The sequence below is a fragment of the Heloderma suspectum genome, chromosome 4, assembly GCF_057233095.1.
Source record: "Heloderma suspectum isolate Gila_16-S chromosome 4, 16-S_ref, whole genome shotgun sequence".
NCBI lineage: Eukaryota > Metazoa > Chordata > Lepidosauria > Squamata > Helodermatidae > Heloderma > Heloderma suspectum.
In genome coordinates, this window is record NC_139461.1 from 79,309,294 (window position 1) to 79,336,338 (window position 27,045).

At 43.5% G+C, this 27,045-nt stretch overlaps 1 protein-coding gene across 4 annotated transcripts in view; it reads right to left on the reverse strand.

The window, feature by feature from the left end:
- Positions 1–24,278: 24,278 nt before the first annotated feature.
- GATA6 (GATA binding protein 6) overlaps positions 24,279–27,045 on the reverse strand; it is a 44,002-nt gene continuing 41,235 nt past the window's right edge. For all 4 annotated transcript variants that reach the window (XM_084849723.1, XM_084849725.1, XM_084849724.1 and 1 more), the window contains exon 7: positions 24,279–25,841. In XM_084849723.1, coding sequence (XP_084705849.1) covers positions 25,671–25,841 — 171 coding nt within the window. In that variant the 3' untranslated portion in view covers positions 24,279–25,670. The remainder of the gene's footprint in view (positions 25,842–27,045) is intronic.

Consider the following 27,045-nt stretch of genomic DNA (forward strand, 5'->3'; position numbering starts at 1 on the left):
AGGAGACATGATGCTCATGCTTATGTCTGAGTAGAAATGCAATTTGAAAGTGCTGCTGAGTGATTCAGTCTTGCTTCCTTCTGAGCCTCATCCTGCAGAGGCTTGTCATGCTTACTTGTGAGTAGACATGATGCTCATGTTTACTTCTGATTAGACAGGGAGAGGCTTGGTGCTTGGTATGCTATTTGAAAGTGCTGCTGAGGGATTCAGTCCTGCTTACTTCTGTGTAGAGATGCAGGGGCTTGTCCTGCTTATTTGTGAGTAGACATGCTGCTCATGCTTAGACATCCTTCCTACTATAAATTGGTGACAGTGGAATTCAGACACGTGTGTATTTTTCAGCTCTGCCCACTTTTGTGTTCAGCCCCACCCACTGCTGGAATGCAGCTCCTCAGAGCTTCTCCAAAATTGAATCAGGCCCTCAGGCCAAAAAAGGTTCCCAACTCCTGCTGTATGCCCTTTTCATGAGAGGTTTGTTGCAGCCACCAAAGTCAGGGATAAAAGTATTGCAGAGTTTCAAAAGATCTTGCCTGAACACTATAATACAATGCCAAGTATAACTGTGGAATGTTTCAACTTCCATAACAGGAGGAGGGACAGACGTGAATCTATATCACAGTAAATAGCTGATCTCAAATCACTCATTGGACGCCGCTCTTTTGGGAATGTTCTAGAAGACATGTTGAGGGATAGATTTGTTTGTGGAGCTGGGGGTGTTAACATCCGAAAGAAATTACTGGCAGATGGGGATCTGACCTGGGACAAAGCTGTAAAGGTGGCAAATGCCGTGGAAGCAGCAGTGAAAAATTTACAGGATTTACAGCTAGACAAAAAAGAAACTCAACATGAACCCGTAAACCAATGGCAAAATCCACAACAGAAATTTAGAGACCTAGAGAGGTGTTTTCATTGTGGAGGGATGCATTCAGCTGCAGTTTGTAAACACAAAATCTCCCGGTGCCATTCATACATGAAGATTGGACATTTAGGACGAAATTGCAGGGGGGTGAGTGGGGAAGACGGCTGCCCAGCTGCAGAACTAGGTCAGGCCAAAGAAAAGGCAAGAAAGGAAAACACTTATCAACTGCAGGAGGAAGAGGGGGAGGAGTCAGATGAAGATGTCCGTACTGCATTCTCCATAAAGGAACAACAGCAGAAATGGAGCGTCATTAAAAAAAACTGTACAGTTCCAACAATCAACCTATAGATACAGGAAACAGATAAGGAGCTTTTGTTACAGTGATCAATGAAGAGGCTTAGCAACAATGTAAAGGGGGCCTGAGTTCATTGGCTAAGACAAGACTGAAATTAAAGACTTACACTAGGGAAAAGATCCCAGTAATGCGATCTGTAAGCATCCCTGCTATGGATAAAGGACAACGGAAAACCTTTAAGGAAGGAGTTTCTGGCCCCTGTTGAGTTCCATGGGGAAAACTGGCCTCCAGACACCCAGAACTTGCCCAGCTCTGCTTTAGAGTAAAAAAAGAAACAGAGGGTCAGCTATTGTGTAGTTTGCCCCTCGGCTCCAGGGGTTTCTGGGTGAGATGGATTATCTGGATCCATTGTAACCCAGCTTCAGGCCTAGTTCTGGGACAGGGATTGCTTTGGTCACCGTGGTAGATGATCTACACCAGGAACTTGACAGGGGGAGTATGGCCCTGTTGGTTCTGCTGAACCTCTCAGAGACTTTTGAGAACAATGACCATGGCATCCTTCTAAACCGCCTAGCTGAGTTGGGACTTGGAGGCAATATTTTATGGTGGCATCAGTCTTTCTCAGAGGGGTGATTTCAGAAGGTAGTGCTAGGGGGCTCCTGTTTAATGCTGAGGCCACTGAGCTATGGTGTCCCTCAGGGTTCCATCTTCCCCCATCCCCATGCTATTTAACATATACATGAAATGGCTGGGAGAGGTCATCTGGAGTTGTGGGGGTTCAATGCCACTAGTATCAGATGACATCAAGCTTTATCTCTCCATCTAAATCCAAGGAACCTGCTCTAATTCTAAACCAGTGTCTGATGTTGGTAATGAACTCGATGAGAACAAACAAACTGAAGTTTAGCCAAGGCATAGATGTTCCTGGTCAGTTGAAATGCAGATCAGGCAATAGGGACTTAACCTTTGTTGGATGGGGTTATACTTGCCTTGAAGACTCAGGTTTGCAATTTCGATGTTCTCCTGGGTTCAGCCCTGAATCTGGATGCCCAAATTTCAGCAGTGGTTATGAGTGTGTTTGCACAGCTAAGGTGAGTCTGTCCCCTGTAACCCATTTCTGGAGATGTCAGATCTGGCCATGGTGACACATACCTTAGTTACATCCTGTTTGGACTACCGTAATGCACTCTACCTGGGGCTGCCTTTGAAGACTGTGTGGAAACTTCAGCTGGTCCAAAATGCTGTGGCCAGACTGTTGATCAGGGCTGGTTACAGAGCATGTGACTCCCTTGTTACAACAGGTTCACTGGCTACTGGTCTGTTTCTAGGCACAATCCAAAGTGCTGTTTATAACCCATAATGCCATACACATCTTGGGACTAGGCTATTTGATAAACCACCTTCTCCCATACAAGCCTGCCCAGGGTTTAAGAGAGCCTCTCGGTGCGTCCTGGCACCATCAGAGGCACAATTGGCAGAAACTGCTCAGTGGCTGCTCCCAGGCTCTGGAACTCCCTGCCAAGGTTGGCCAGGCTGGCTCCATCTTTATTGTCCTTTCACCAGCATGCAAATACATTTTTATTCAGGCAGACTTTTGGTTGTTAAGCTCTTTTGTTTGCTGAGCTAGGTGGGTGCTGTTTATTTCTGATTGAATGATGCATTTTAATTGATGTGGACATGTTTTAATTATGCTACATTTTATCTGTATTTTATTGTTAGCACTTTGAGCACTATGAGAAAGTCAGGATATAAATTAATTGAGTAAATAAATAAATGTAAACCTTATTAATGACAGAGATAGAACTTCATAACATTGGTTAAACCATGCTTTCAATGTAGCAATAGTATGATTAAAGGCATTGGTAGAAGTGTTAAGAAAAAAGAAATGCACACCAGAAAATGAAAACACAGCAATATTTGAAAAGATTTAACCTTCTAGTAAAACATATTTCATCTGTTTCCTTTTCCTATGACAGCAATATTTTTAAAAAACTCACTTTTTTTTTTTAAAGGACTAACTTTGCCTTTTTAAAGACGTTTTCTGTTTAGAGATTGATGCTTCTGGCTCTGTATTTAATGGTGGAAACCATGGAGCAAGGGTTCACTTAAAGAATTAGATGACACTTTGATGCCATTGAATGTTGTGAGCTAAATGAGCTTAATGAATGAGCTTGGACTAATCAGTAGGAACCAAAGACACTTGGAATGTTGATAATTTGCAACAAATAATAAGTATGGTGCCTGGCAGCTAAATGAGGTGATAGTAGAAATGTGGTATTCTTCCAAAACTGTATGTTTACAGCAGTGACTGCTTAGTAAAATTCATTAAGTTTGGCAGAATCCTGGGTAGAGGGCTGTGTGTGTTCACAAGTGAAGCTAAGAATGCCTTTAAGGACATATCCACATACCCTTTCTCGACATTAAAAATTGGGCTCCAAATTCAGTTGTTCCGAGGAGCTGGGGTTAGGATTCTAACACTGCATGTATTACTTAGTTGCTGCACTGATAGACAACATTTTTGAGATAGCGGGTGCTTCCAGACAGAGTGCTTCTAGCCCTAGCAATCAGAAGGCGCTGTGCAGCTGCTCCATCTTTTTTCTCTTTGACAGCTGTTCTACATTAAGGAAAAAGATGGAAGAAGCAGTAAGAAAATCTGAGAAGGTCACGAGTAGAAGATCATGTCATCTGGATCCCCTGTAAGCTTCTGTGAATGAGGCAGGGTGATGGTGCCATAAAAGCTCTATCTAGAGTTTCTGTTTTGTAGGGAAGCCAGCGTGGTGTAGTGGTTAGAGTGCTGGGTTGGGACTTCGGAGATCTGGGTTCTAGTCCCCACTTGGCCATGAATCTCACTGGATGACTTTGGGCCAGTCACTGACTCTCGGCCTAACCTACCTCACAAGGTTGTTGTGAGTTTAAAAAATGAAGAGCAGGAGGATCATGTATGCTGCCTTGGGTTCCTTGGAGGAAAGGCGGGATGTCAACAACAACAACATAAAAATATGATGTTGCTAGAAAACATAGTTTAACCGCCTCCCCTACACAACCCTTTCATGGTGACCCTTGAGACTGCAGGGAATATGGTTACATGATTGTCACCAGCCCTAATTGGACAGTACTCATAACATCACTAGGGTTTAGTGGCCTAACTTCTTCTCTCACACATCTCCACTTTTAAAATTTTTTTTTAATGTATTTAGTTTTAATCTTTAGAGACTAGGCACACTCCTCTCAGTTTTATGGGGACACTTGTGAAGCCCCTTCAAACAAACAAGCAAAGAAACAAACAAAAAACAAACTGGGTAAACATTAGCAAAGCTAGTGTTCTACCATTTCCTATATATTTTCCATTCCCCCTTTTAATTCAGAATATTAAGGCCGCAAGGTTCTTAATGTGGATATAATGGATGTATGGTGGGGGAGTAGGATTGCAGTGGTAGGCTATGGCTGTTCTTTTATGCATAGAACCAACATGTGTACAAGCTATACATGTATAGGTTTTATGCACAAAAGATGGTCAATGTGTAGAAGGCAAGGGCACAGCCTCCTACTACAATCCTGACCCGATAAGAACATAAGAAGAGATCTGCTGGATCAGACCAAAGATCCAATGCTGCTGGGTCTAGTCCGGCATTCTAGTTCTCATTGTGGCCAACTAGATGCATATGGGAAGCCCAAAGGCAGAGTATGAGGGCAATAGGCCTGTCCCGTTGTTGTTACCTAGCAATTGGTTTTGAGAGGCATGCTGCCTACCACACATTGACCTGGTTCACATGTGACAAGAAGCCACTGCAGGTGAATTTCCCTGTGGGGCTTGTCGGTGTGGCTGCAACCACCATTTTGAATATTCGGGATGCAGTGGGGTTGGGGTGGTGGTTGACAAGCCACCCAGAATCCATGGGCTGCTGTAGCGTTTTGGGTGCCTTATCACCCACCCCAACAACCCACCCTCACTGGGTTTGCATGTAACGATAAGCTACGACATTCCCCCACCAAACCCCGAATATTCAAACTGGCCAGTGCTTTCACAACAAGAAGCCCTGTGGAGGAATTCACCCATGGTGGTTTCTTGTTACGCGCAAACCAGGCCATTGACTGTATTCCTCTTCACACATTGGGCCAGTTCACATGACATGAGGGTGGTTAATAAGCCACGATGGCTTGTTAACAACTTTGCAGGTGCAACGTTGCCTTCTGGACCGATTTACATGATTACCCTTGCCAGGTGTGGCTTCTCATGTTGTCTGAACCCATTGAGGGTGACTTGTTGGGGTGGTTAGTAAACCTGTTATAGGGTTGTGGGGTGGTTTGTTAACCATCCCAACAAGCCACCTTTGCTAGGTTCAGACAACTCAAGAAGCTGCAGTGGGAGCTTAAATTAGCAATCTGGTGCCTGCACGTGCCACAACCCACCATGGCTTAAATAAGCCACATTGGGTTGTGGCGGCCACAGGCTCCAGGTTGCCAATTCAAGCCCCTGACATGGTGGGCTTAATAAGCCACGGTGGGCTACAGTGATTGTGAGAACCAGGTTGCTGATTGCATCCATGCATGGGGCTTCTTCACACGGAGCTTTTATCCTGCTATTGAGATTGCTCACTCATGGAAGTTTGCGAGCCCTTTAGATGATGTCGTGAACCTCCAGGGTGGCTCCTGCACTAAATGACCTTTATTCCATTTTTAAATAGATTGGAGATAATGAGTTATCAAATTACTCCGCTTGTGTTCTGCTTGAGTTCCCTCTGTGAAAAAGGAAAAGCTGCAAGAAGAGAAGCTAGACCAATGAAAGATAATGGAAGACTCAGATAAGGGGGAGAAGAAGGGAAGAAGGAGAGGGGAATGAAGCACATGTAAAGGGATTCCACTGTGATCCTGCATTTAAAATAGAAGCGGAAAGCCCTGTTTTAAATACGGGATTCTAGGCTGTTGTAGAGATGCTCTAAGAACCTCTGAATAAAGCTTTTGTTAGTTTCACCAATGAAAAGCAGGATAGAGAAAGTGACCCAGCCTTTCACATTCATTTCTGGGTTTTGATAGCAAATGAAATTGACAAAATTCTGTGGAAAGGCATATTTTACAAAACACAACTCAATAGCATTGAAAGGGCTTTTTGTGGGGTGAGGGCATTCAACACAAAGAAAAACTGACCTGGAGTGCAATTTTCAGGTATTTGCAGTTAAATCCTTAGTTTAGGACAGAACTGGCCATTTGCTAGTCCACAATCCATCTATGGCTCCCAAAGCAGTTTTTTTTCTGACTTTTGATGGCCCTACCAAGTTTTAATCAAGGTATGTTAAATGTTTACCCACATTATGAAGAGACGAGAAATGTTTTCAGGCAGTAACAAAAAGCAATATTCTACACTTAAACTTTACATCATTCGAGGGGGATCGTATCTGCAAAGTGTTTCACATATAAATGTACAGATCTGTATTTGAGGCCATGCTTGAATAGACATGCCATAGACATGCCCCTGGCCACTTGTGTGTGTAGGGGGAGCTGGAGTCAGTTTGTGTGGCAAAACAGATTCCCTCCCCACAGCACTGTCTGGAGAAGAGAGTGGCCTTGACAATGAATGTAGTTGATGACAGACAGAAAGTGGAAGAGATTTATTAAACTCAGTGTACATTCTAGGAAATACAGATTTTTCCATTAGACTAATACAGGCTTCCACAACCTGGGACCCTCCAGATGTTTTGGACCACAACTCCCATCAGCTCAGCCAGCAGAGCTTGTGGGAATGGTGCTCCAAAACATCTGAAGGCTACCAGGTTGCGGAAGGCTGGATTAAAATATGCAAGAGGTTTAAAAAATGTTTTGCTTTATGCTCAGAAGCATGGCCTTCCATGTGCTCCCAGATATTTCTTTAGAACTGGATAGCTAAGTTACTCAGCAATGAGAAGACATGCTTCAACTAGTATGTAATGTTGCCACTTGTCTCCTGATGGATATCAGGAGACAGGAACATATTCAATCAATTCTGCGATAGCTGCATTGGTTGCCAGTTAGCTTCAAGCCCCAATTCAAGATGCTGATGCTTACCTTTAAAGCTCCCCAAGGTCTGGAAGCCACATATGTCAGAGCCTGCCTTTCTCCCACAAGCCCCGCCTGTTTATTTTCTCCAGGTTGGGTCCTGTTCCGTGTGCCTTCACTGCATGAAGGGAGGACATCTGCAGGGCCCTTACTTTTCTCCTGAGGCCCTTTTCCTGGAGGCTATGGGATGACCTCTCCAATGTGGTTTGGAGCTCTTCTTCTCAAAGGCAGTATAAAATACAAGTAACAAAAGGAATTGAACAGCTGTGAAAAAATACAGGGGGGGGGGACTGCAACAATACCAAATGAGCAGACAACAAGTACCTTGAATTCCCCACAGGGTTCAATCATTAGCTTTTCTCTGTCTCAGGCAGTGACCAGTTCTGTAATTTGTCTGCCTAGTTGTACTGGCTTAGTCTTGGAAGAGTCTGAGAAGCATTTATGTGGCAGAAGAGATCAGTTCCAACTGCCCACTTATCAGTGAAGCAACCTTTCCCTTAAGAAAGACTTATGTTTCAAACATGTTGGGAATTAAAGATGCTTTTGTGTCTATACAGCCAGCACCATTGCAGTTTTAGGCTGTAAAAACACACCAGTACCAGAAAATAAGTGGCTGCTAAATTCTAGTGAGAATTTCACTGCTGCCCTTAACCTTATGTTTTTGGTTTTATTGTTTAAAATCTTTGTTGTGACTTGTCTTGAATTTGGGAGAGGTAGGTTACAAATGATTTAAATACATTATTTAGTATTTACCGTGCCTCAGCAATTAAGCAGTGCATCGCTCTCTAACAAGGGTTTTGTGGGACCCCTTTCCTCACAGTAAGAGCCTCGTGTGGCGCAGAGTGGTAAGTGGCAGTACTGCAACTGAAACTCTCCCCATGACCTGAGTTCGATCCCAGCAGAAGCTGGGTCCCAGGTAGCCGGCTCAGGTCAACTCAGCCTTCCATCCTTCCAAGGTCGGTAAAATGAGGACCCAGCTTGCTGGGAGAAAGGTAGTCACGACTGGGGAAGGCAATGGCAAACCACCCCGCTACAGTCTGCCATGAAAACACCAGGAAAGCGGCGTCCCTCTAGGAGTCAGCAATGACTCGGTGCTTGCACAGGAGAAACCTTTCCTTTCCTTTTCCTCACAGAGAGGAGAATCAGAAGATAGTTTGATCTTAGTTTCCAAGGCTAGGATAGTATGGTAAAAATAGCTGTGCAAATTGTGGCTTGCATTGTCACAGCTACCATGGCTGGATAGTGGGACCAGGTTGCCAGTTTTAAAAAAATGATTAAAACTAGTTTTCCATAAATAGATTTTTTAAAACATTCTTCAGATTAGTAAAGACAAGTGGTTTCTGCCTCTCTTCCAGAAAAGTGAGGGAGATGCCTGGAATTAGCACTGAGTTAGACTAGAGAAAGGTTGAGGGCTAAACCCTATATTAGTAACTTCCTTCCTGTCATGGATGGGACTCGTTGCTGTATATGGAGGTTTGTTGAAAGGATCTATCAGGTGATCTCACAGTGGTGAAGGACAAAGGAAGGAAAGGACTGCAAAGAGTCATTTTATACACAGTCAGGGGGAGAGAGGAAGTGCTAATAGCTTTGAACTATTAACATTCTTGCTGAAGAACAAGGCGCATAAGAGAATTGTCTACGCATGGGAACTCCAAAGACTCTGAAAACTCCAGGAGGAGTCAGTTCTGTAGGAGTTTCTTGGATTCAGGTTCACACTGCTAAATTCCCTTGATTTGCATGACCTGGGACACAGGTCTGTGAGGAGAAAGATTAGTATCAACTGGGATGCACCTACAGCCAGTTCCACCTCTATGATTGTGGCTTCTGGTCTCAAGTGAAGCTGATGATCATGGAGAGGGCTGATGACTTGCTCCAGGGACAATCCTGGCTCATGTTAACTTTTCTCCAAGTGACCAAATACCTGTGCACACTTGTGTGTGGGAATTTTATTTAGCCTGAGCAAATGGAATGTGATATTACATTGTTGTCATCGGTATCTTGTACAGGGGACACTGGCATTTACGCCAGCGAAAATGTCTTCACTCAGCATGGCAGGGACATGACTTCCAGCAATAATACTCCCATCTGCAGTGCATGACTGGATAATGCCCTGCTGCCTCAAGGGCTGCTAGTCAAGATGGTGAGGGATCAGGTGCAGCATGACTCTGAATACCAGTTGCTGGGGAACAATAGTGGGAGAGGCCCATTATCCACATGTCTTGCTTGTGGGCTTCCCAGAGGCAGCTGGTTGGCCACTCTGGGAAAAAGGAGGACTAGCTGGGCCTTAGGCAACCCAGCTTCCCATGCCTTACATTTTATGCATCCCATGCCTTACAAAAGTAAGGAATTGCTTACTTTGCAACTATTTGCAACCATTTCCTCTCTTCTAAATGTCCTTGGCAGCAGGACCAGAGGGGGATGCCCCTTCTGTTGAGCAGGAGTAGGTATAATATCAAGGCTCTAGAACCTTGTCTGGAGTAAGGGGTGACATAATGGGTACAAAATTATGCATGGTGTGGAGAAAGTGGATAGGGAGACACAAACACACCCTTCTCTCATATAATACTAGAACCCAGGGTCATTCCATGAAGCTGATGATTCGGGAGAGATAAAGGAAGTGTTTTTTCACACAACGCATAGTTAAACTATGGAATTTGCTACCACAAAGCACAGTGGTGGCCACCCACTTGGATGGCTTTACAAGGGAATTAGACAAATTCATGGAGGAGGAGGTTATTGATGGCTACTAGTCATGATGGCTATATGCTGCCTCCAGGATCAGAAGAGGCAATATGCCTCTAAATGTCAGTTGCTGGGGAACACAAGTGGATTGATGCTGTTGCCCTCATTTCCTGCTTGAGGGCTTTCCACAGGCAGCTGAATGGCCACTGTGGGAACAGAATGCTGGACTAAATAGGTCCTTTTGTCTGATCCAGTGTGAGTATTCTTATGTTCTTATGGGAGCCGATCCAGTCCACGCCCAGGAAAGGGGAAGGTTCAGTGGCCACCCCATTCCTAAAGGTTTAAGTGACAAGGATTCAGACTGGTAGCACTCAGGTTTGGGCAGGTGAGGGAGATGTGTACAGTACTGTAATTAGATCATTTTAGATTCTGGACTTAATGGTTTTTATCGGGGTGGGGGAGCCTCTTTAGATGGTCTGGCCCTGCTCTGTGTATGTGTGCATGGAGGGGGCTTCCTGCTCATTCTGCTGAGTTAGGCCTTGGACCTTTGCCCAAAGTCCTGTCCACCAGCTATGTATTCAGTGGTGGCCACATCAGCCCACTCTCAGGGCTCTGAAAAGGGGTCGTGTCGCCATCAGCCATTCTCCTCAGCTCCCAGGGAGATGCAGACCTGTGAGTGTCTTGTTCCACTCCTAATGGCTGTGGCCACCTAGAGCAGGGCTGCAGAGCCTCAGGCACGGGGGCCAAATCTGGCCCTCTGGAGATCCCAGTCCAGCCTTCCAGGGTTCCTCAGAAGCCCACACCCCTTCCCTGGCCCCCCACCCCGTTCCCCCAACTGCTAATGGTTTGGTGGTTCCCCAGCTTTTTTGCAGTTTCTCCCCATTCTACAAGGTTGAAATGCCTCACCTTAGGCTCAGTCACTGGCAGTGAAAGCTAAATCTAAGCGACATTATGCTGGGGGTTGGGTCTTTTTTGATATTTTGGTCCGGCCCTCTTGCCTTTGGCCCCACCCACCACTGGAATATGACCCCCCAAGAGTTTCCCCAAAGTGGAATTCAGCCCTTGGGTTGAAAGAAATTCTGCACCTCCAGCCTAGAGGCTGTTCGCAGGGTTGTCAGATTGCAACAACTGGTGCAATACATTTAAATGGTAAATAATAAATAATTCAGATGAAACTCTTTTGTACTCATGGATGTGTCTGTATGTGCAGCATATAACACATGAAAAAAACCCTATTGGAATGACTTCTCCATGTAATCAGCCTGTAAACTCTCGAACTTTATGTTTCAGATCCATTCTGATATAACTGTTTTATGTCCATGCATTCATGGGGTAACTTTTTAAAGTCAGCCCATCAGCACAAACTGGTATGTCAAAATGGATCCTCAGACAGAGACAGGTGGTTTCAGAGCTCTTCTAGATGTCACTCCCAGCAGCAAGTGTTAATTAATGACCATTCCCATTTTGATTGTTGCTGTGCCATCACACTGCCCGTCCTAGTTGATCTGAACTAGGAGCAATGAGCGTGAGGACTCCCATGTAGAATACGAATGTTCAGCACATCAGCATGGTGATCTCTGGGAAAGGACTCTCAGGGCCTAATATACTCCACCCTGGATGAGTGCTTCTATTGGTGAAGCTGCCTCACTCTCATTGGCTCATCCCCAGATTATCAAGATACGGATCTATGAAAAGAAGAGACATGGACCATAACAGGAATACGGAAGGCTGTGAGAGTCTGGAGATGTGAGACTTTATGTCTGGCATTGCTTGAGAAGAAGGAAGTCTGGCTTCCTCTCTTAATCACAAGAAAACGTATGTGAACTACTAAAGAAAACATTTGTCATTCACAAGAACATATTTCAGTTCTTTAAGCCTATGGACAGTAAATACTTAAAAACATTAATTGCAGAATAATAATTTTAGGGAAGTTTGGGAGGAAAAGAAAAGAGAAAAGCACCACTTCCCCAAACCTGGCTCGTTTAATTTACCCCAAATATATTTCCAACTCTTCTGAAAATGCAGAATACGATGTCAGCTTTGGGAATCATTAATATGGATTTACCAGGAGCATGTTCACTTCAGTTTCTTTCCTGGAATATATCCTGGAAACAGCTGTTCCAGTTTGCACTACATCCCCAGTTGAAATCATTGTTTAATCCCTCACTTCCAGGCTTGGTTGTGGGAAAGTGCATTTCTGATTGAAAAGGAACTCCTTTCCCTGTAACATTCTGCAGAATGTCTGAACAGACATGATGCAAAACATTTCTAAGTTCCTTGGGAGGAAATATAATGAAGATCTGTGGAGTTTCTTCTGGCTAATGAGGACTCAAAGCGACATTTTAAATGGCAGGGTTCAAATCTCTCTCCTCCACCAGAGCTAATTGTTTCCAAGTTAATTTTGAATCAATGATGATTTATTAAAGCACACATGTTGTACAGGTGTAGCCCTAAAGAATAGATTTTGCTGCTTGAATGTTGAACCATTGCAAAAACAAATGAAAGTTACTAACTACAAAGCTAAGGTGACTAAACAGAGACCTCAAAGATTATGTTAACAAGCCTCAACAGGGAATCAGAAAAATCAAGACCAATATGATTTTTCACTTTTACAGATCATCACCTGTAGGATGTTGCAGAACTGCAGAAGTTCCTGGTGGAAAGCTCTGGTGATGTAATGTACCATCGGTAGGGATGGGCAACACTGGATTCTGTTCAATCCCGATGGAATTCCGCAGTGCTTCTGTTCCAGTAAGTGGTGGCGGACTGTAGCGGATTTTTTTTTAATTGTGGAAATGATTTTCACATTTTTTTTCGAGTCCCACAATTCATGCAAATGGTAATTTCTGCAAATTGGATTCGGAGGATGGGGATCTTGAAATCTGCACAAATGGGTTTTTTTAAAAAAAAAAATTATTGGTGATCTTGTGCAAGTGTGCACAATTGCAAGTCCATCTGTCTCCTATGTAGCCCCGCAAAGGCATATTCCCCTGTTGTAAATATCCTTGTCAGTTTCATCCTCTCCACACACTACTTCCTTTAGCCCAGCAAAGCCATATTCCATACATGCCAATTTCATCGACCACTTCTGGGCTTCCTAAGCAAAAGGTGTGTGTGGGGGGGGGGGGGGGTGGACAAAGAAACTGACAACGACATTTACAAGAAGGGAATATGCCTCTGTGGGGCTACATAGCGGAGAGGAGGACTTGCAATCTCGTGCACTTGTGCAAGATCGCTAATATGTTTTTTTACAATTATGACCCCATCTGAGCAAATATAAAGCCCCCCCGATCCAATTTGTACAAATTGCTGCCACGTATTGGATCAACTACAGATTGAGTCAATGCCAGTGGGGGGAAATGGAACAAAATCTGCCAGGCTTGAACCAGGACAATCCATCGCGTTTTCACCTCCAAAATGCAATTCTCATACATCCCTAACCATTGGCAGTGTTTCACTGGCAGTAGGAGGGGAAATGGGCATTCCAAGGGTGTGTCAAGGACAGATCAGAGGAGGGCTTGGATCGATCGGTTCCCAAGTCTTTCGATTCCCCAGCTTACCCTCGGCAAGGTAGACAAACTACACTAGCCCTGGAGTTGGCATGGTGAATTCCCTCCCTATGGTGTCAACGGGAAGGGCAGGAAAATTAAAAGATGGAGCGGGGCGGTGGGTGGGTGGGAATAGAACAAACTCACTCCCTGCTTCCATCCTGTCTTGCACCAACCATCAGGGTTTACTGAGTGCCAGTTGTTCTGCCATGGATTCTCCTCACCCCACCTCCATAGGAATCCTCTGCCCTTCACAATGACCTATGATGCGTTACCAATGTAGCCAAGGAGTAGCGGGCACCATGAAGTAACCAGACGCACAATGTAAAACAATTTTGTGAGTCGTGAAAGCACAGCAACATTTTATAATGGGAAGGATCTTAATGGTTTGAACAAATTCCTCACCTCGTGTATTAGCAACCAGGGCCTAGAGAAGAACAGGCTTGTTCTTTCTTCCTGACTGATAGAAATTGGAACACTCTTCACTGCTTGCACAGAACACAGTGTATAGTGTGCTCCATAAGCATTAAGCAGTGGCGGCTGGTGGCTCCAATGTCAGTGGAGCAGTGGATCTGCTCCGGGTTTCAGTCAGAACTCCAAAGGAGCTATCCAAGGTGCAAAGCACTTTGGATAGCTCCTTTGGAGTTCTGACTGAAACCTGGAGAGGATTCACTGCCATACTGGCGGGAGCCTTGGGCTGCAATCCTGCGGCCCCTGAAATGCAGCGAAGTTGGATCTTCCCCCTCTGAAGTCAGGGGCAGAGCTCCAACCTCAGAGGAGGAGATCCGATCTCAGATTCCTCTCTCCCTACTGCTGTTGGTCTTTCTGCAACCCTTTCCTCTAACCTCAGGTGGGTGGGGGAGGGGGATTGGAGGCATGGCATGGGTACAGCGGGGGAAGCTTTGGATGCCACAGCACCCAAACCCCTTCCTGCCCTCCACCGTGCCCCAACCATGGGGGAGAATTTAGACCAGCCTGAGAACTGGTCTAAATGTTTCTCTGCCATTGCCCACAGCAGGAAGGAAGTAGGGCTTTTTGAGAAAAAAACAGGAGGAAAGGGGTGACAAATAATGCTCCTCCCTTCCTGCTAGCAAAAGCATGGCAGGACTTAGGACAGGGCTGGGCAACTTTAAGGGGCCTGGGGGCCATATCCCACCCCTGGACTTTGCCTGCAAGCCACGCTGTTGCTCTCACTGCTGCCTGGCAGAATTCTACAAAAAGTTCAGCAGTTTAGTTAAATTTGACCTGCCTACCACTCCAGAGTGGTAAACGGCCTTTTTTTTTTTTTTTTTTATGCCGCTGTGAATTGCAGCATTGCATTGCATTGCAGCAGAGGGAAGCAGCAAGAGCCACACATGACTCTCCCCGCTGGCTTAGGAAATGTTGGAGCACTCCAAAAAAAAACAATAGATTAGCCTTGAAAAGTGCAGAAAGGTTTTGTGGAGACTGCAAGATTTGGGAAGAGCCGGAGGAGCTAGTCCTCATGGGCAGATATAATTATGCATGTGTACCATCTGCTTCCAAATTTTAACAGGCTGGTAAGTCAGCCAATAATGTTGAACTATGTGAGATCTCTCATATGAATTTTTTTTATGAACAGGACAATTTATTTCAGTTTTCAAACAAACAGAATTTTCATAGTCCTAACGCAGAATGCCACATGCTTTAACCAGCTTGTCCTGCAGCTCTGCCATTATAGTTTTATACTCTCCTGCCGCTTCCCTGCTAACGTCCTTTGTTTCTGTGCTATAGTACAGTGTCCTATCATAAAGCCCAAACTCCATACCAAATCAGGCCTATAAATCACTCATGCTAATAAAAGGAAGGGCTTTAAGTGTAGCGCGTGGGTCTTTCTTGCTGTTCAGTCAATCCTGGGCAAAGTACACTTTTATTGGACCAACATTGTGCAATAAACACAGCTCCAGAGACCTTTGCCCTGCTGCTTCCCAACAGAATTTATGTTTTGTTTGCATTTGGGGGTGGAGGGCAAGTGGAAAAGGTAAGGATTGTTGTTTGAGAGTCCTTATATTACACCACTTATAGTATGACGGTAATCTGACAGCAACATTAAGAAAGGACTGCTTCACATCATGCCCAGAAGAGCCAATAAGAGAAAAAACCATTGAACATGATGGGAATATTACTGAATTGAATTAGACTATATTGGTCCCAGCCTAGTGGGCAAGCGTGGTTGCTGATGGACGCATTGCCCTTTTATGAAGTAATTTTCCAATTTCTGAGACTATGGCCTTGTTCACACATTATGTTAACTCCGATGTGCTTCCTTGGTTTCCTGGAGTGTAGCAGCACCCCAGGACAGCAGTCATCATTAAAATCTTTCTATAATAACATCTCTGGTGTGCTCCATTGCTTTCTCAAACAGCCTTGAGGAGCGCTAGCCACATTGTCATTTTCTCCTAGCTATCTATGACCCATTTTTATTTATTTATTTATTACATTTCTATACTGCCCATTAGCCAAAGCTCTCTGGGCAGTTCACAAAACGAACTTAAATAACAAAACAAATACAATAACACAGTAAAATATAATTTTAAAAACCCCTAAGTTTAAAACAGAATAAATCCAGAGTAAGAAACAAGATAAAACCCAGGAGCAATGAGTAATATCAGGGTTAATTTTTAGGCTAATATCAGCAGATCTAAAAATGTACTAATGCAATTTTTAAAACCAAGGGCTAAAAAGCCTAGGAAAATACAAAAAAAAGGTTTTACCTGGTGCTGAAAAGACCACAACATAAGCGCCAGCTGAGTCTCCCTGGAGAGGGCATTCCACAACTGGGGTGCCACCACTGAAAAGGCCCTCTCCTTAGTAGCCACCCACCTCACCTCATTTGGTGGGGGCACCCAGAGAAGGACTCTGAGGATGATCTTGGGGTCTGGGCAGGTAACGCAGCTCCAAGCCATTTTGGGCTTTGTAGGTTAATATCAGCAGCTTGAATTAGGCCCAGAAACAGACTGGTAGCCAGTTCAGATCGTAAAGCACTGATGTAATATGTTCGTATCTATCAGTCCCTGTTAACAATCTCACTACCCTATTAGATGGATTCCAGCTGATGAACTGCACCCAGGGTCCCAAATGCTTGATTTGCTGAAATCTCATCTCATTTCTATTATTCCAGTTTCTGAGATCATCCAGTTCATTGTACTTCCTGATCTTTCTCTATATTAAGTATACTTGGTGACATCTGCAAATATGGTCAACGCACTCCTACTTTCCTCTCCCAGATCACTAATAAAAATATTGAATGATTTATTCCCTGTAGGACTCCACTGGTTTCTTCTATCTAACTAGAATCTTTTAGCCAACAATTGGCACTGATTCATATGCGCATCAGCACCACAACCAAATTCTCTCCACACAACCATCCTCAAAACCCCATGTTAATAGATATGTGAACTAGATGTGTACATTTACTCCAAATCTCAGTGATCCCTCTGATATTGCTGCTGATTTTTTGAGCCACTGAAATTGGTAGACATGCAAATGGTTACTTTTGATTCACATGGAACGGTCTCCATTTGTTAAAGGAATTACGATCTGACAGTCGGTTTGAAGCTTTTAGAGGGAAAAATTGCAAACTGATTTAAAAGAAGAGACATCTCCTAATGTTGGGAGAAGAGGAACATGGATTTTGCCTGCATTCAACTGTTGTGATTGGTTGTTGGCGTTGCATTCCATCCCCACTCCTGCAAATCATCTGCTTGGGAGGGTGTCCTAGATTTTTAGGAAATAGCTGATTTTGCTTTATTGGACTTGCTGGGAAACCTACTGAAAAATGTTAATCCACCTCTCATAACACAGTATAAGATGTCTTACAATGAAATGAAAATACCAAATGTTAATTATGAATAATTAAGAATTTAAAAATGTAAATAAGTAAAAAGTAGTAATTGTATTAAAGGGAAGACAATGCAGAGGCACAAGCAGGTTCACAATTAATTCTGGGCAACTGGCATTAAAAAAAATGGTCAAGATGACCTGGATGGTTTCCAAAGAGTGAAAGCCCTATCTTTTGGGCCAAAGAGTTATTTCAGTAATGAACAGGCATAAGACTCTATTATTCTAGGTCAAAAGTGTGCTTAAAGTTTTTGCTGATCAATTAATGAGTAAAAAATATTGTGTAGGCTATACATATCAAAAAGTTTGCTATACAGATGTCTAGAAAAATTTATATACTTAAGTTCAATTAGCAAATTTTGAGTAAGGAGTTATCTTCTCAAAGGTATAATTCAAAATTTATAGCAGCTAGCCTGAAAAGTACACGTGTAAGCCTATTTTGTATGTTCTTTTTTTTTAAGAATGTTTAATAGCAGTGAGATAATTAAGACTGTGAGCCCTAATTTATGGGACAATAGATAATATTTTGTTCAGTCGTTCAGTCGTGTCCGACTCTTCGTGGCCCCATGGACCATAGCATGCCATAGCATGCCTTCCTGTCCTGCGCTCTCTTCCGGAGCGTGCTCAATATATATATATATATATATATATATATATATATATATATATATAATAGATAATATTAGCTGTCAGGTAATGTCTACACAAAAGAGGTATTAATATGTGCCGATTTTAGAATGTGAGGGCTTCTTATTAGAAGCTCACCAGGCCTGTGTACCTGTCAACTGAACAGCAGATTCAGTATTGAATAGGGAACTTGGTATTTGGAATGAGATCTCTCCTTTTTAAAGCTATTAGGACTAGAAGTCTAAGAATGTGAACTGTTCTTAGACTATTTCCTGTTAAGCTATTAAGCTAAAGATCTAAGAATCTTTAGCAAAGTTCTGTTTAACAACAACAAAATTAAGTAAACTTATGCGAGTTATATTTTAATGTGATATTACAACTATAATTCTAATAAAAATGAAAAATGTATCAAAAAGATTTTCCCTTACTAATACTTGTTAGTACAAAACCAAATCTGAATCTACCTAAAACAATTTTTGGCTGCCTAAATACTGGAACTATAGTTTGAAAACAGTCAGCAAAGGCCAAATCTGTAACAGGGGAGGACTTTGGAAGCAAGACTGATCTTGTGGATCTTGGATTTGGGCCGCCATTTTGTCCCTTTCTTTGCTTCTTATTTATTGCCCTATTTATGATCTTTACCTGAAATGATACCCAGTAGGAACCCATAATTTCAGGCTGTTGTTTCCTTGTACTGAAATGTTGACAGAAAAAAAGAGGCATGTCAGGAAATCGTTTTCATCCATGTTCCTGCTGTTTTAGTGTGTACAGACTGCAAGACATTTTGACTGTTAAAACATTTCCAGTAAGAAAGTGCTCCATACCCATGGATGACATTTAAAAAAAAATAAAAATAATATCCACTTCTCAAGGTTAGACTTGCACAGATGAGGAAAGAGAATCATGGCAAATGCTTTGCCCATTTCAGCAAAAGCCCTTTGAAGGTTTATTGCTCTTCCTTTGCCCTGCTGAAATACCTCTCCAATGCCTAACTAAACACTTTAGTACAAACAGTACTAAACCTATGCATGTTTACTCAGAAGGTCCTATTGCAGGCAGTGGGACTTACTCCCATGGAAGCGTGCATGGGATTGCACCCAAAGACACCATCACTCTCCAAAGGAAACTCGGTGGGTAGAGACATTTCTGAACCTACCCCTGGAAGATGAGTTCTCTTCCGTTTAAGTGAGGGCACATACTTACTCTTCTATACGTTGCCAGTGGGCCTGTAGAACTAAGCTTGCACTAAAACATAACTTTAAAAAATCAAAATACATTTGGGGAAAGTGCTCGATTCAGCAATACAGCACATGGGGTAGTATCCAATGTTTGTCCTAAGTAGATTAGACCCATTGACATAACTGGAAATTAACTTCAGTCTCATTAATTTTAATAGGTCTACTCTATATAGGACTAACATTGGATACTTCCCCTGTTGTGTGCGCATAGGTCCCACTTTCAGTCCCAGCCATCATCAGTTGGAAGGATCTAACCCAGCAGGCTTGGAGAATACTCCTGTCTGAGAACATAGAGCAGCCTTCTCAACCTGGTGTCTTCCAGGTGTGTTGGGCTACAGTTCCCATTATACCAACCATTGTCCCAATAGTGATGCTGGCTGGGGATTATGGGTGTTGTGGTCCAACACATCTGGGGGCATCTAGTCAGGGTAGGTTGCCCTAGAGGGCTGATGCCAGTCGGGCTCTCTAGGGCAAGATGGAGCAGTGGTCCAACTCAGCCTAAGGGATGCCCACATGTTTATAGATTTTTGACATTTTGTATGTGGTGGACAATAAATTTCCAGACCCAGGCTCCTCTGGATGGATGACTACACATCACCCCTCCAAGAGAACCTCAGTTGAATGTGCAAACGCCATTTAAAAGCAGTATGTTTGAGGTGCTCGGACAATTCTACCTGTATTTGAGTGATCTTATTTTCCACAGAATCAGCAGAAAAGAGTGGCAAGGAGAAAATATTCCATGACATCAGCCTCTTTTATCACATGTCCTTTCAATACTCCCATTTAGTACGCATATTTGCCCTTTGGTACAGGTCAAAAAGTGCATCTGTTAAGGAACCTAATGAATCCATCAGCCACCACGCCGAGACGCAAACCAAGGCATTCAGCCAAGTGTGGAGATGCTAAAGAACACACACATTGAGATCCACATCTGGTGGAATGGGGTGGGGAACTGTTTCTCTCCCCTAAAAGGTTTTTCCGCTATTCCAAAATCTATTAAGGCAGGGACGGGATACTTGTGGCCCTCCAGAGGTTTTGGCCTGCAGCTCCCTTCAGCCCTAGCCAGCATCGCCAGTGGTGAAGAATAATGGGGGTTGTAGGCCAAAACATTTGGAGGGCCACAAGTTGCTATTAAGGGGTAATGTAAATGACTTATTTGGAGAAGGGGTGGGGTATTGGTCAATCCATGCAGGTTTTCCTCCTGCTTGGATTGATTGTACATGCGGTGAGTGTGTCATCTACAGAACTTGCCATTCAAGTGCGTGTTGATTTTTCTCATCCACTTCATCATGGGCATGCAGGCTATTTGTGCTCACTATATGTGCATTGCACGGTCAGTTCACACATGAGGCTGGATCCAATGCGAGCGTTGGATTAGCCCATGGTGCTTTTGTCTGCACCACAGAATAGATCAAGAGTGGGCAACTTGTGGCCCTCCAGATGTTTTTGCCTACAGCTATCATCATCCCTCACCATCGGCTATGATGGCTAGGACTGATGGATGTTACAGTCCAGCAACATCTGGAGGCCACAAGTTGTCCACCCCTGGAATAATGATGGGCGCTTTTGGTTCTGACTGTTGATCCCTTGTTTGAGAGATGGGGTACTAACTCGAGATCCCTCCCTTCCCCCACCCCTTGTCTCCAAGATGTCAGCTACATTATCAAGGCTGACAGTGCCAATCTTCTCTTTGACCAGAGTGAGACTTATTTCCAGCACTGTATATGCAGACCTGTGCTGCATGATCACTGGACTGTGGCTACAATAATTTTACTCAGGAATAAATATTTGTCCCACTTTCCACCCCTTATGATAAGACTACCAGTTAGATAGAACTGTTACCACACTTGCTTAGGACACACATCTCTATACACATATGCCAACTACTTCGCTATGATTAGGGAATAAGCCATGAAGGAATGTGGAGCAGGGGGCAGGTAGCTCAAGTGCTAGGGCAGGGCTGGGGACCCTGTGGCCTCCAGATGTTGTTGGGACTCCAGCAACCATCAGCCCCAGTCAGAATGGCCAGCAGACAGGGATGATGGGAGTCATTGTCCAACAACATCTGGAGGGCACAAGTTTCCTGCCCCTATGCTATGGGAGCCTTTTTTCTGCCAAATGACAGGCTGCTATCTGACTGGTAGAGCAGGCCCAGAAACAAGTACATTTCCTAAGCACGTAGGATCAAAGCATGCATAACTTTGGGGTGTAGTCTGGATAGCGGCGTGCCCTCCTAACGTATTTGGGAGGGAGCAATAGAGACAAGATCTGAATTTCTCCAGAAAGGGGTTGCCGTGATGGGAGTTAGAAACTTAGCATAAGAAAATGAGGGAGGGAGGGAAATAATATGCCATTTTCTTTTGCTGCGTCCAAAATATAGGGAGGGAGAGCAGGGATCATTGGCATCAGGGTAAATCCAAAAATACAGGCAGAGAAGGGAGATTTCCCTTCACCATGGCAAGGCTTTACTGGATGGAGTCAATGGAAGTGGGAGTGAAGAAAAAGGTTACTCAAAGCCAGGATTCCAGAGTCCACTGAGCTGCATTTATCCTAGCAAGACCTCTTCTGGAATCACTGTAAAAGTTTCAGAGATTCAGAGATGCAAAAATGAACTCAAGAGTCAGACAGACTGAGTGTATCGCAACAAGGCTGCAGTCCCTCTGGCCAAAAAATAATAATAACAATTCAGAAAAGTGGGTTCATCCTGGAAGGGCAATTCCCAAGTGGAAAAAGAAAGGCCGTTATCTTTTCTGCATAATAGAAGAGCAAAGGGCTGGATGTGCCTGACCTCATCTGATCTCGGAAGCTAAGCAGGGTCAGCCCTGGTTAGTACTTGGATGGGAGACCGCCTGGGAGTCAGGCTTCCTGCACTGAGCAGGGGGTTGGACTCGATGGTCTTGTAGGCCCCTTCCGACCCTATGATTCTATGAGATGAGATCTATGAAAAGATGGGGATCTGGGAACATTGCAGTACTTCTAGTAAAGGCCCTGAAATCTCAGGGCTCTCCATAGACAATCAATACATGATACTGAATGGCCTTGATTGAATTAAGAAATGGAAGAAGAGTAAGCATTGAAGCTTCTCACACCAGTGACTAGACATTCCCTTGTCCATTTCAACAGAGAGTTTTGGTGGGGAGCTTCAAGTGCCTTTTTGTCCTAGTTGGCTAGATCTGTCCAGCCAACATTTCCAGGCAAAATGGAGATTCTTTTTGAGCCAAGGAATTCATGGGAGGACATAAAATGGAGGCCGCTAGTGGCCTCCGGCAACAGAAACAAGCCCAGGTGGTTTGTATTGCTCTTGATTGTTTAAAGTAAGGAAGTATGTAATGGCACATCCTGGGTGCAATCCAGCAAAAAGTAAACATGATGAAGTTCCCCTGAAATCAAGGCTGGACTGTGAAACTTGCTGTGACTAACTTTTACTGAATGGTGCCCATACAAGACAGGGCTTGCTCAGATGAACCCAGTCTCCAAACTCTGATTTCATAGGGAAATAAGCTGCTAACAAAACATGATGTTGAAACATGGGTTGTTGTTTTGTGTGAACCCAGCCACACTAACAAACCATCATTTGTTAACCACAAACAACCCATGAAGAGGACCCATGGTTTACTGTTGGGTTGTGAACTATGGGCTGTTTGTGGTTAACAAACCATGGTTCCTTAGCACAGTTGGGTTCACACAAAACAACAACCCAGGATTCAACTACAACCCACACTACACTCAACCTTGAGTGTGGGTTGTTGTGTTGGGTGAACCCAGTCTTCTGTCTTTTGCTTCTTCCCAAGAATGGTTCTGGCCCACTGGGGGTGGGGGGTTGCTTTCCCTCCCTTTTGGAGTTAGCACCACTGGAAGCTTAGGACTAAGGTGTATCTGAGTTCATATATCACAGGAACAGGGCTGTGATGAAGCCTCAAGAGTTTTGGCTTCCCTATCCCACCACGTAGTGGAGGAGCAGGAAACCTGGTGCCCTCCAGATGATTTGGACTACAACTCCCATAATTACCAAGCATTGGCCATGCTGACTGGGGCTGATAGGAGTTGTAGTCCAAAACATCTGGAGGGCACCAGGTTGCCCGCTCCCAATCTAGCAAACCACTCTGATGAAAATGAAAACCTGCATCCCCATAGAGACCAATCCTGCCCTTCCTGTTCCATTGCTTATTTGTCTATGCAAAATGTGAAGTGTACAACGGTCCTCTGTGTTAGCACTGTGCTGAGATGAAGCACACAGGGCCACACTAATAATAAACGCACCATTGGCAACAATCCAGGGTGCCAGCATTCCAGGGGTGCTTGCCTTACTCAGCTATGTAAATGTCTCGGAGTCAGGACATTTTTGGAGGAGGCACATAGAACTGTATCATACTTGTATTCCAGAGGACAATGATCAAGAGCCTTCCCCTCTCCAGGTTCATTCTTTGACATCTCCTGGGATGGCTGGGAAACTGTCTGAAACTCTAGAGAGCTGCTGCCATCACTGCAGAGTCAATGCTGAGCTAGAGGCACCAATAGATTTGACTCAGTATGCGGCAGATTCCTTCATTCCTAAAATGTTAGTTCGCCTACAGCATCAAAAAAAGAACTCTCTTGGACAGCCTTGGGACCACAATATATTAATAGGCTAGAGTAGAACACAGGCTCAGATCTTTCAACGTGTGTCACAAAATTCCTGCAGTACCTATGTAGTCCTTACTTGTATAACTTCCAGTTCCTGCTTTCCTATGCACTTTGGTATTACAGTAATTGGAATTACCAAAAGTTATTGATTGATTGATCTGACCCAAGTACCTTAGGTCAGTTCACTAATATATACATAATAAGCAAAGATGAGAATCCTCACCTGCTCCAAAATCCACAGTTGGGCAATACTTTTTTTAGGACTAACAAAAATGTTATAAAATCTGTCCTGCACACTGCATAGTCCAAACTGCTATAATACTACTGGTCCAACCCTATCTGTGGTGCTGATGGATGGCAATAAACGAGGGAAGTTAGGAAGTTACCATTATTTGCATGTATGGATGGCAGAGGGGTTTGAATATTCTTTTGAACATTCCAACATTTGCTTATCCAGTTCCTTTGTGAATTTGAGCACACCTCTCTGTTTTGTAAATATACTAAAGAGAAATCAGATTGTACAGAAAGAACATACAACCCTTTTATTTTTAAACCTCTGATGAAAATAACTTTCCACATTGCATCCCATTACTTTGTTTTTTTAAAAAAAATGTAAGCCAACCTAGCTATGGGTTAGCTACATCATACAGATTGCATCCAATATTTTAAAGATGCTTCAATATTTTAATGGAGTATTTACATATTTATCCATTAGGTAGTAAAGTTTACTGCAATTGATACTTTTCCAGCACATACTTTATTCAGTGGCACAATATTGGGGATGACTGTGTAGTTATATATAAAAGCTTATGACCGGATAGAGTTAGGTCATTTTTTTTCCTGAGAAAACATTTGTTCTTGAAACTTTTGTTTTAAAAATCAGAAACACAGAAGTAGAACGTTTTTGTTGCAATAAAAAACCCTATAAGGATGCCTAGTTAACTTTTTTCTTTTAAATTATTTACGTACCATTAAGTTAAAATGTTTACATTCATTCCATTCATTCATATAAAAACTGTTGTTAAATCTTATGCTTATGATTTAACACTGATTGCTGCAACACAAATTGCACTTTTATAAAAAAAAAACACACCCACAAAATTATTGTATATATGGAAGGAGAAAAAAAATCTGAATGCTACCCTGTTTACAAATTCTGACTGACTACATACAGTACAGTCACAATATAGACACTCTATCCTCCTCCATCACAGTATAGGTTAAAAAACAATAATGCAAATATTTTATACCAAGTTCTCGTTAGCAAGTTCTAACTTGAGAAGGGTGTACCAAATGTGATTTCCTTCATTGGGCTGTATTGGAAGTCTGCTTCAGAAAAGCTACTCAGAAATATGGGCACGTTGTGAGCAGAAGGCAATGCTGGAACGCTGACCTGCGAGAGGAGATCACATCAAGCCGTCAAGTTCAAGATATGCACATTAGAACAAGCCGCAAACTCATTTAGCTCTTCTACGTTGCACTATCCTTTAAAAATGCAAGCTTTGCCTATTTGTCTACAAAAAATGTCAACACCAAACGGATCCTGGATGTTGGTCGAGTGGGAGTGGAAACAAATACACAATCCACAAATACACAAGCCAGCACTGGTAGCTGTGGTGAAGATCTATCAGTAGTGCAGATGGGCACTCCTCCTTGTCGAGCTAACAGAAGTGGTTCGGGCTCCTTTGATTTTCTTGCATAGCTGAGGACCTGGGCAATCAAACAAAGATTGGGGTGGGGGGAGTAAACACCTCTGGAATCAAGGCACAGATACGACTGGCAAGGAATGACCCTGTCATCATTGTCATTGCTTCTTGGGCTGCTTGATACAACAACAACAAAATACACAACGCAAGTGTAGATGGCGGCTGCCCAGTGCAAGTATCCAGCACCATGGATTTGTCACCAATTCATGTGAGAGTCAAGGCACACCAGGAAGGATCCTGTCTCACAGAGGCTGTCACTTCTGCAGTGGAGGTCAGGCTGACGCTGGAGTACAGCCCTTCTTGGCCAGAATATTTGAGTGTGCTGGTCTCGGGACTGGTGCTCTCTCCCCGGCCAGACATCACTGAAGAGACCACCTGCAGCAAAAAAAGTAAACAGTTTGTGTGTACACACACACACCATTTGCCAGGGGAGGGGAAGGGAGGGATCAGTCCTGAAGAAACGTTGCCATAACTAAAAACAGGAATTGTCATCAGCTACACCAGGGGTAGGCAACCTTTTTGGGCCATGGGCAATGTCATAAAATGTCCTGGGTGCCCCCACAAAATGGCTGCTATGGAAGGCATGGCTAGTCACAAAGGACAAATAACCTTTCCAAAAGACTGCGTAAAAGGCAGAGATGAAGTCTAAGCTCCAACATACTAAACAACTCCTTTGAACCCACAGTTTTCAGCACCAGCAGATACCTTTTTCACAGTGATCCAAGCTGCTGGTAACAAATTTGTTAATCTTTTTTTAAGTGGGAGGGGCAGGGCATCTTGGCAGGTGCCAGAAAACGGTATCCAATGGTGCATTGGTGCCCACAGGCATCACATTCCTGCTAATTCACCTAGTAATGCAAGTACCCAGAAAAAGCCAGGCCTAATCACTTTGATGAAAAAAAATGTATTGAGCAAACCAGTCCAATGTCTTTGGATCAGATTTGGAAACTTTTAGGTTAAAAAGTCCAAAAGCTTAAAAACAAATTAAAAAAAAACTCCAGCCAAAATTCAGAAGTTAACCTCCATTGTTGTAAACTTGGGTCTTCTCACTGTTATTCTTTTTTCCTCCCATTTTTTCTCCTTGTGTGCCATTGGTTTAAGGATCAGTTTATAGACCACTAGTGACTACACCTGAAAATATAAGGCATGTTCATCTCCCAGCCCTGTGCCCACAGTAGCAGACTTGGCTTCATCACTTCCTCCCTCATTCCGCACCCCCCATGTGCTGGCCATGACTCATGCTTGGTAGGAATGAATGAATGAATGAATTCTTACCAAGACATTTCTACTCATTTGTTAAAAGAAAAGAATTAACGTATTAAATGTACATATAATCTTCCAGTCAATAATGGCTCATAAGACATTCCTCTAAAGCTCTTTCCAGATGTTTATAGGTCAAGAAACATTCCATTGTTAATCACATGTTGCATGTTTTCTCTCAGTGTAGAATTCCTACTTTGGAAATACAAATACTACATTTTCCCAGAATGCAAACCACAGTCTTTTTTCACCGGGAAAATGCAGCTCAGCCAACGCATCCCAAACTATTTGGGTGCTGGGTGGTTTGAATCATCATGGG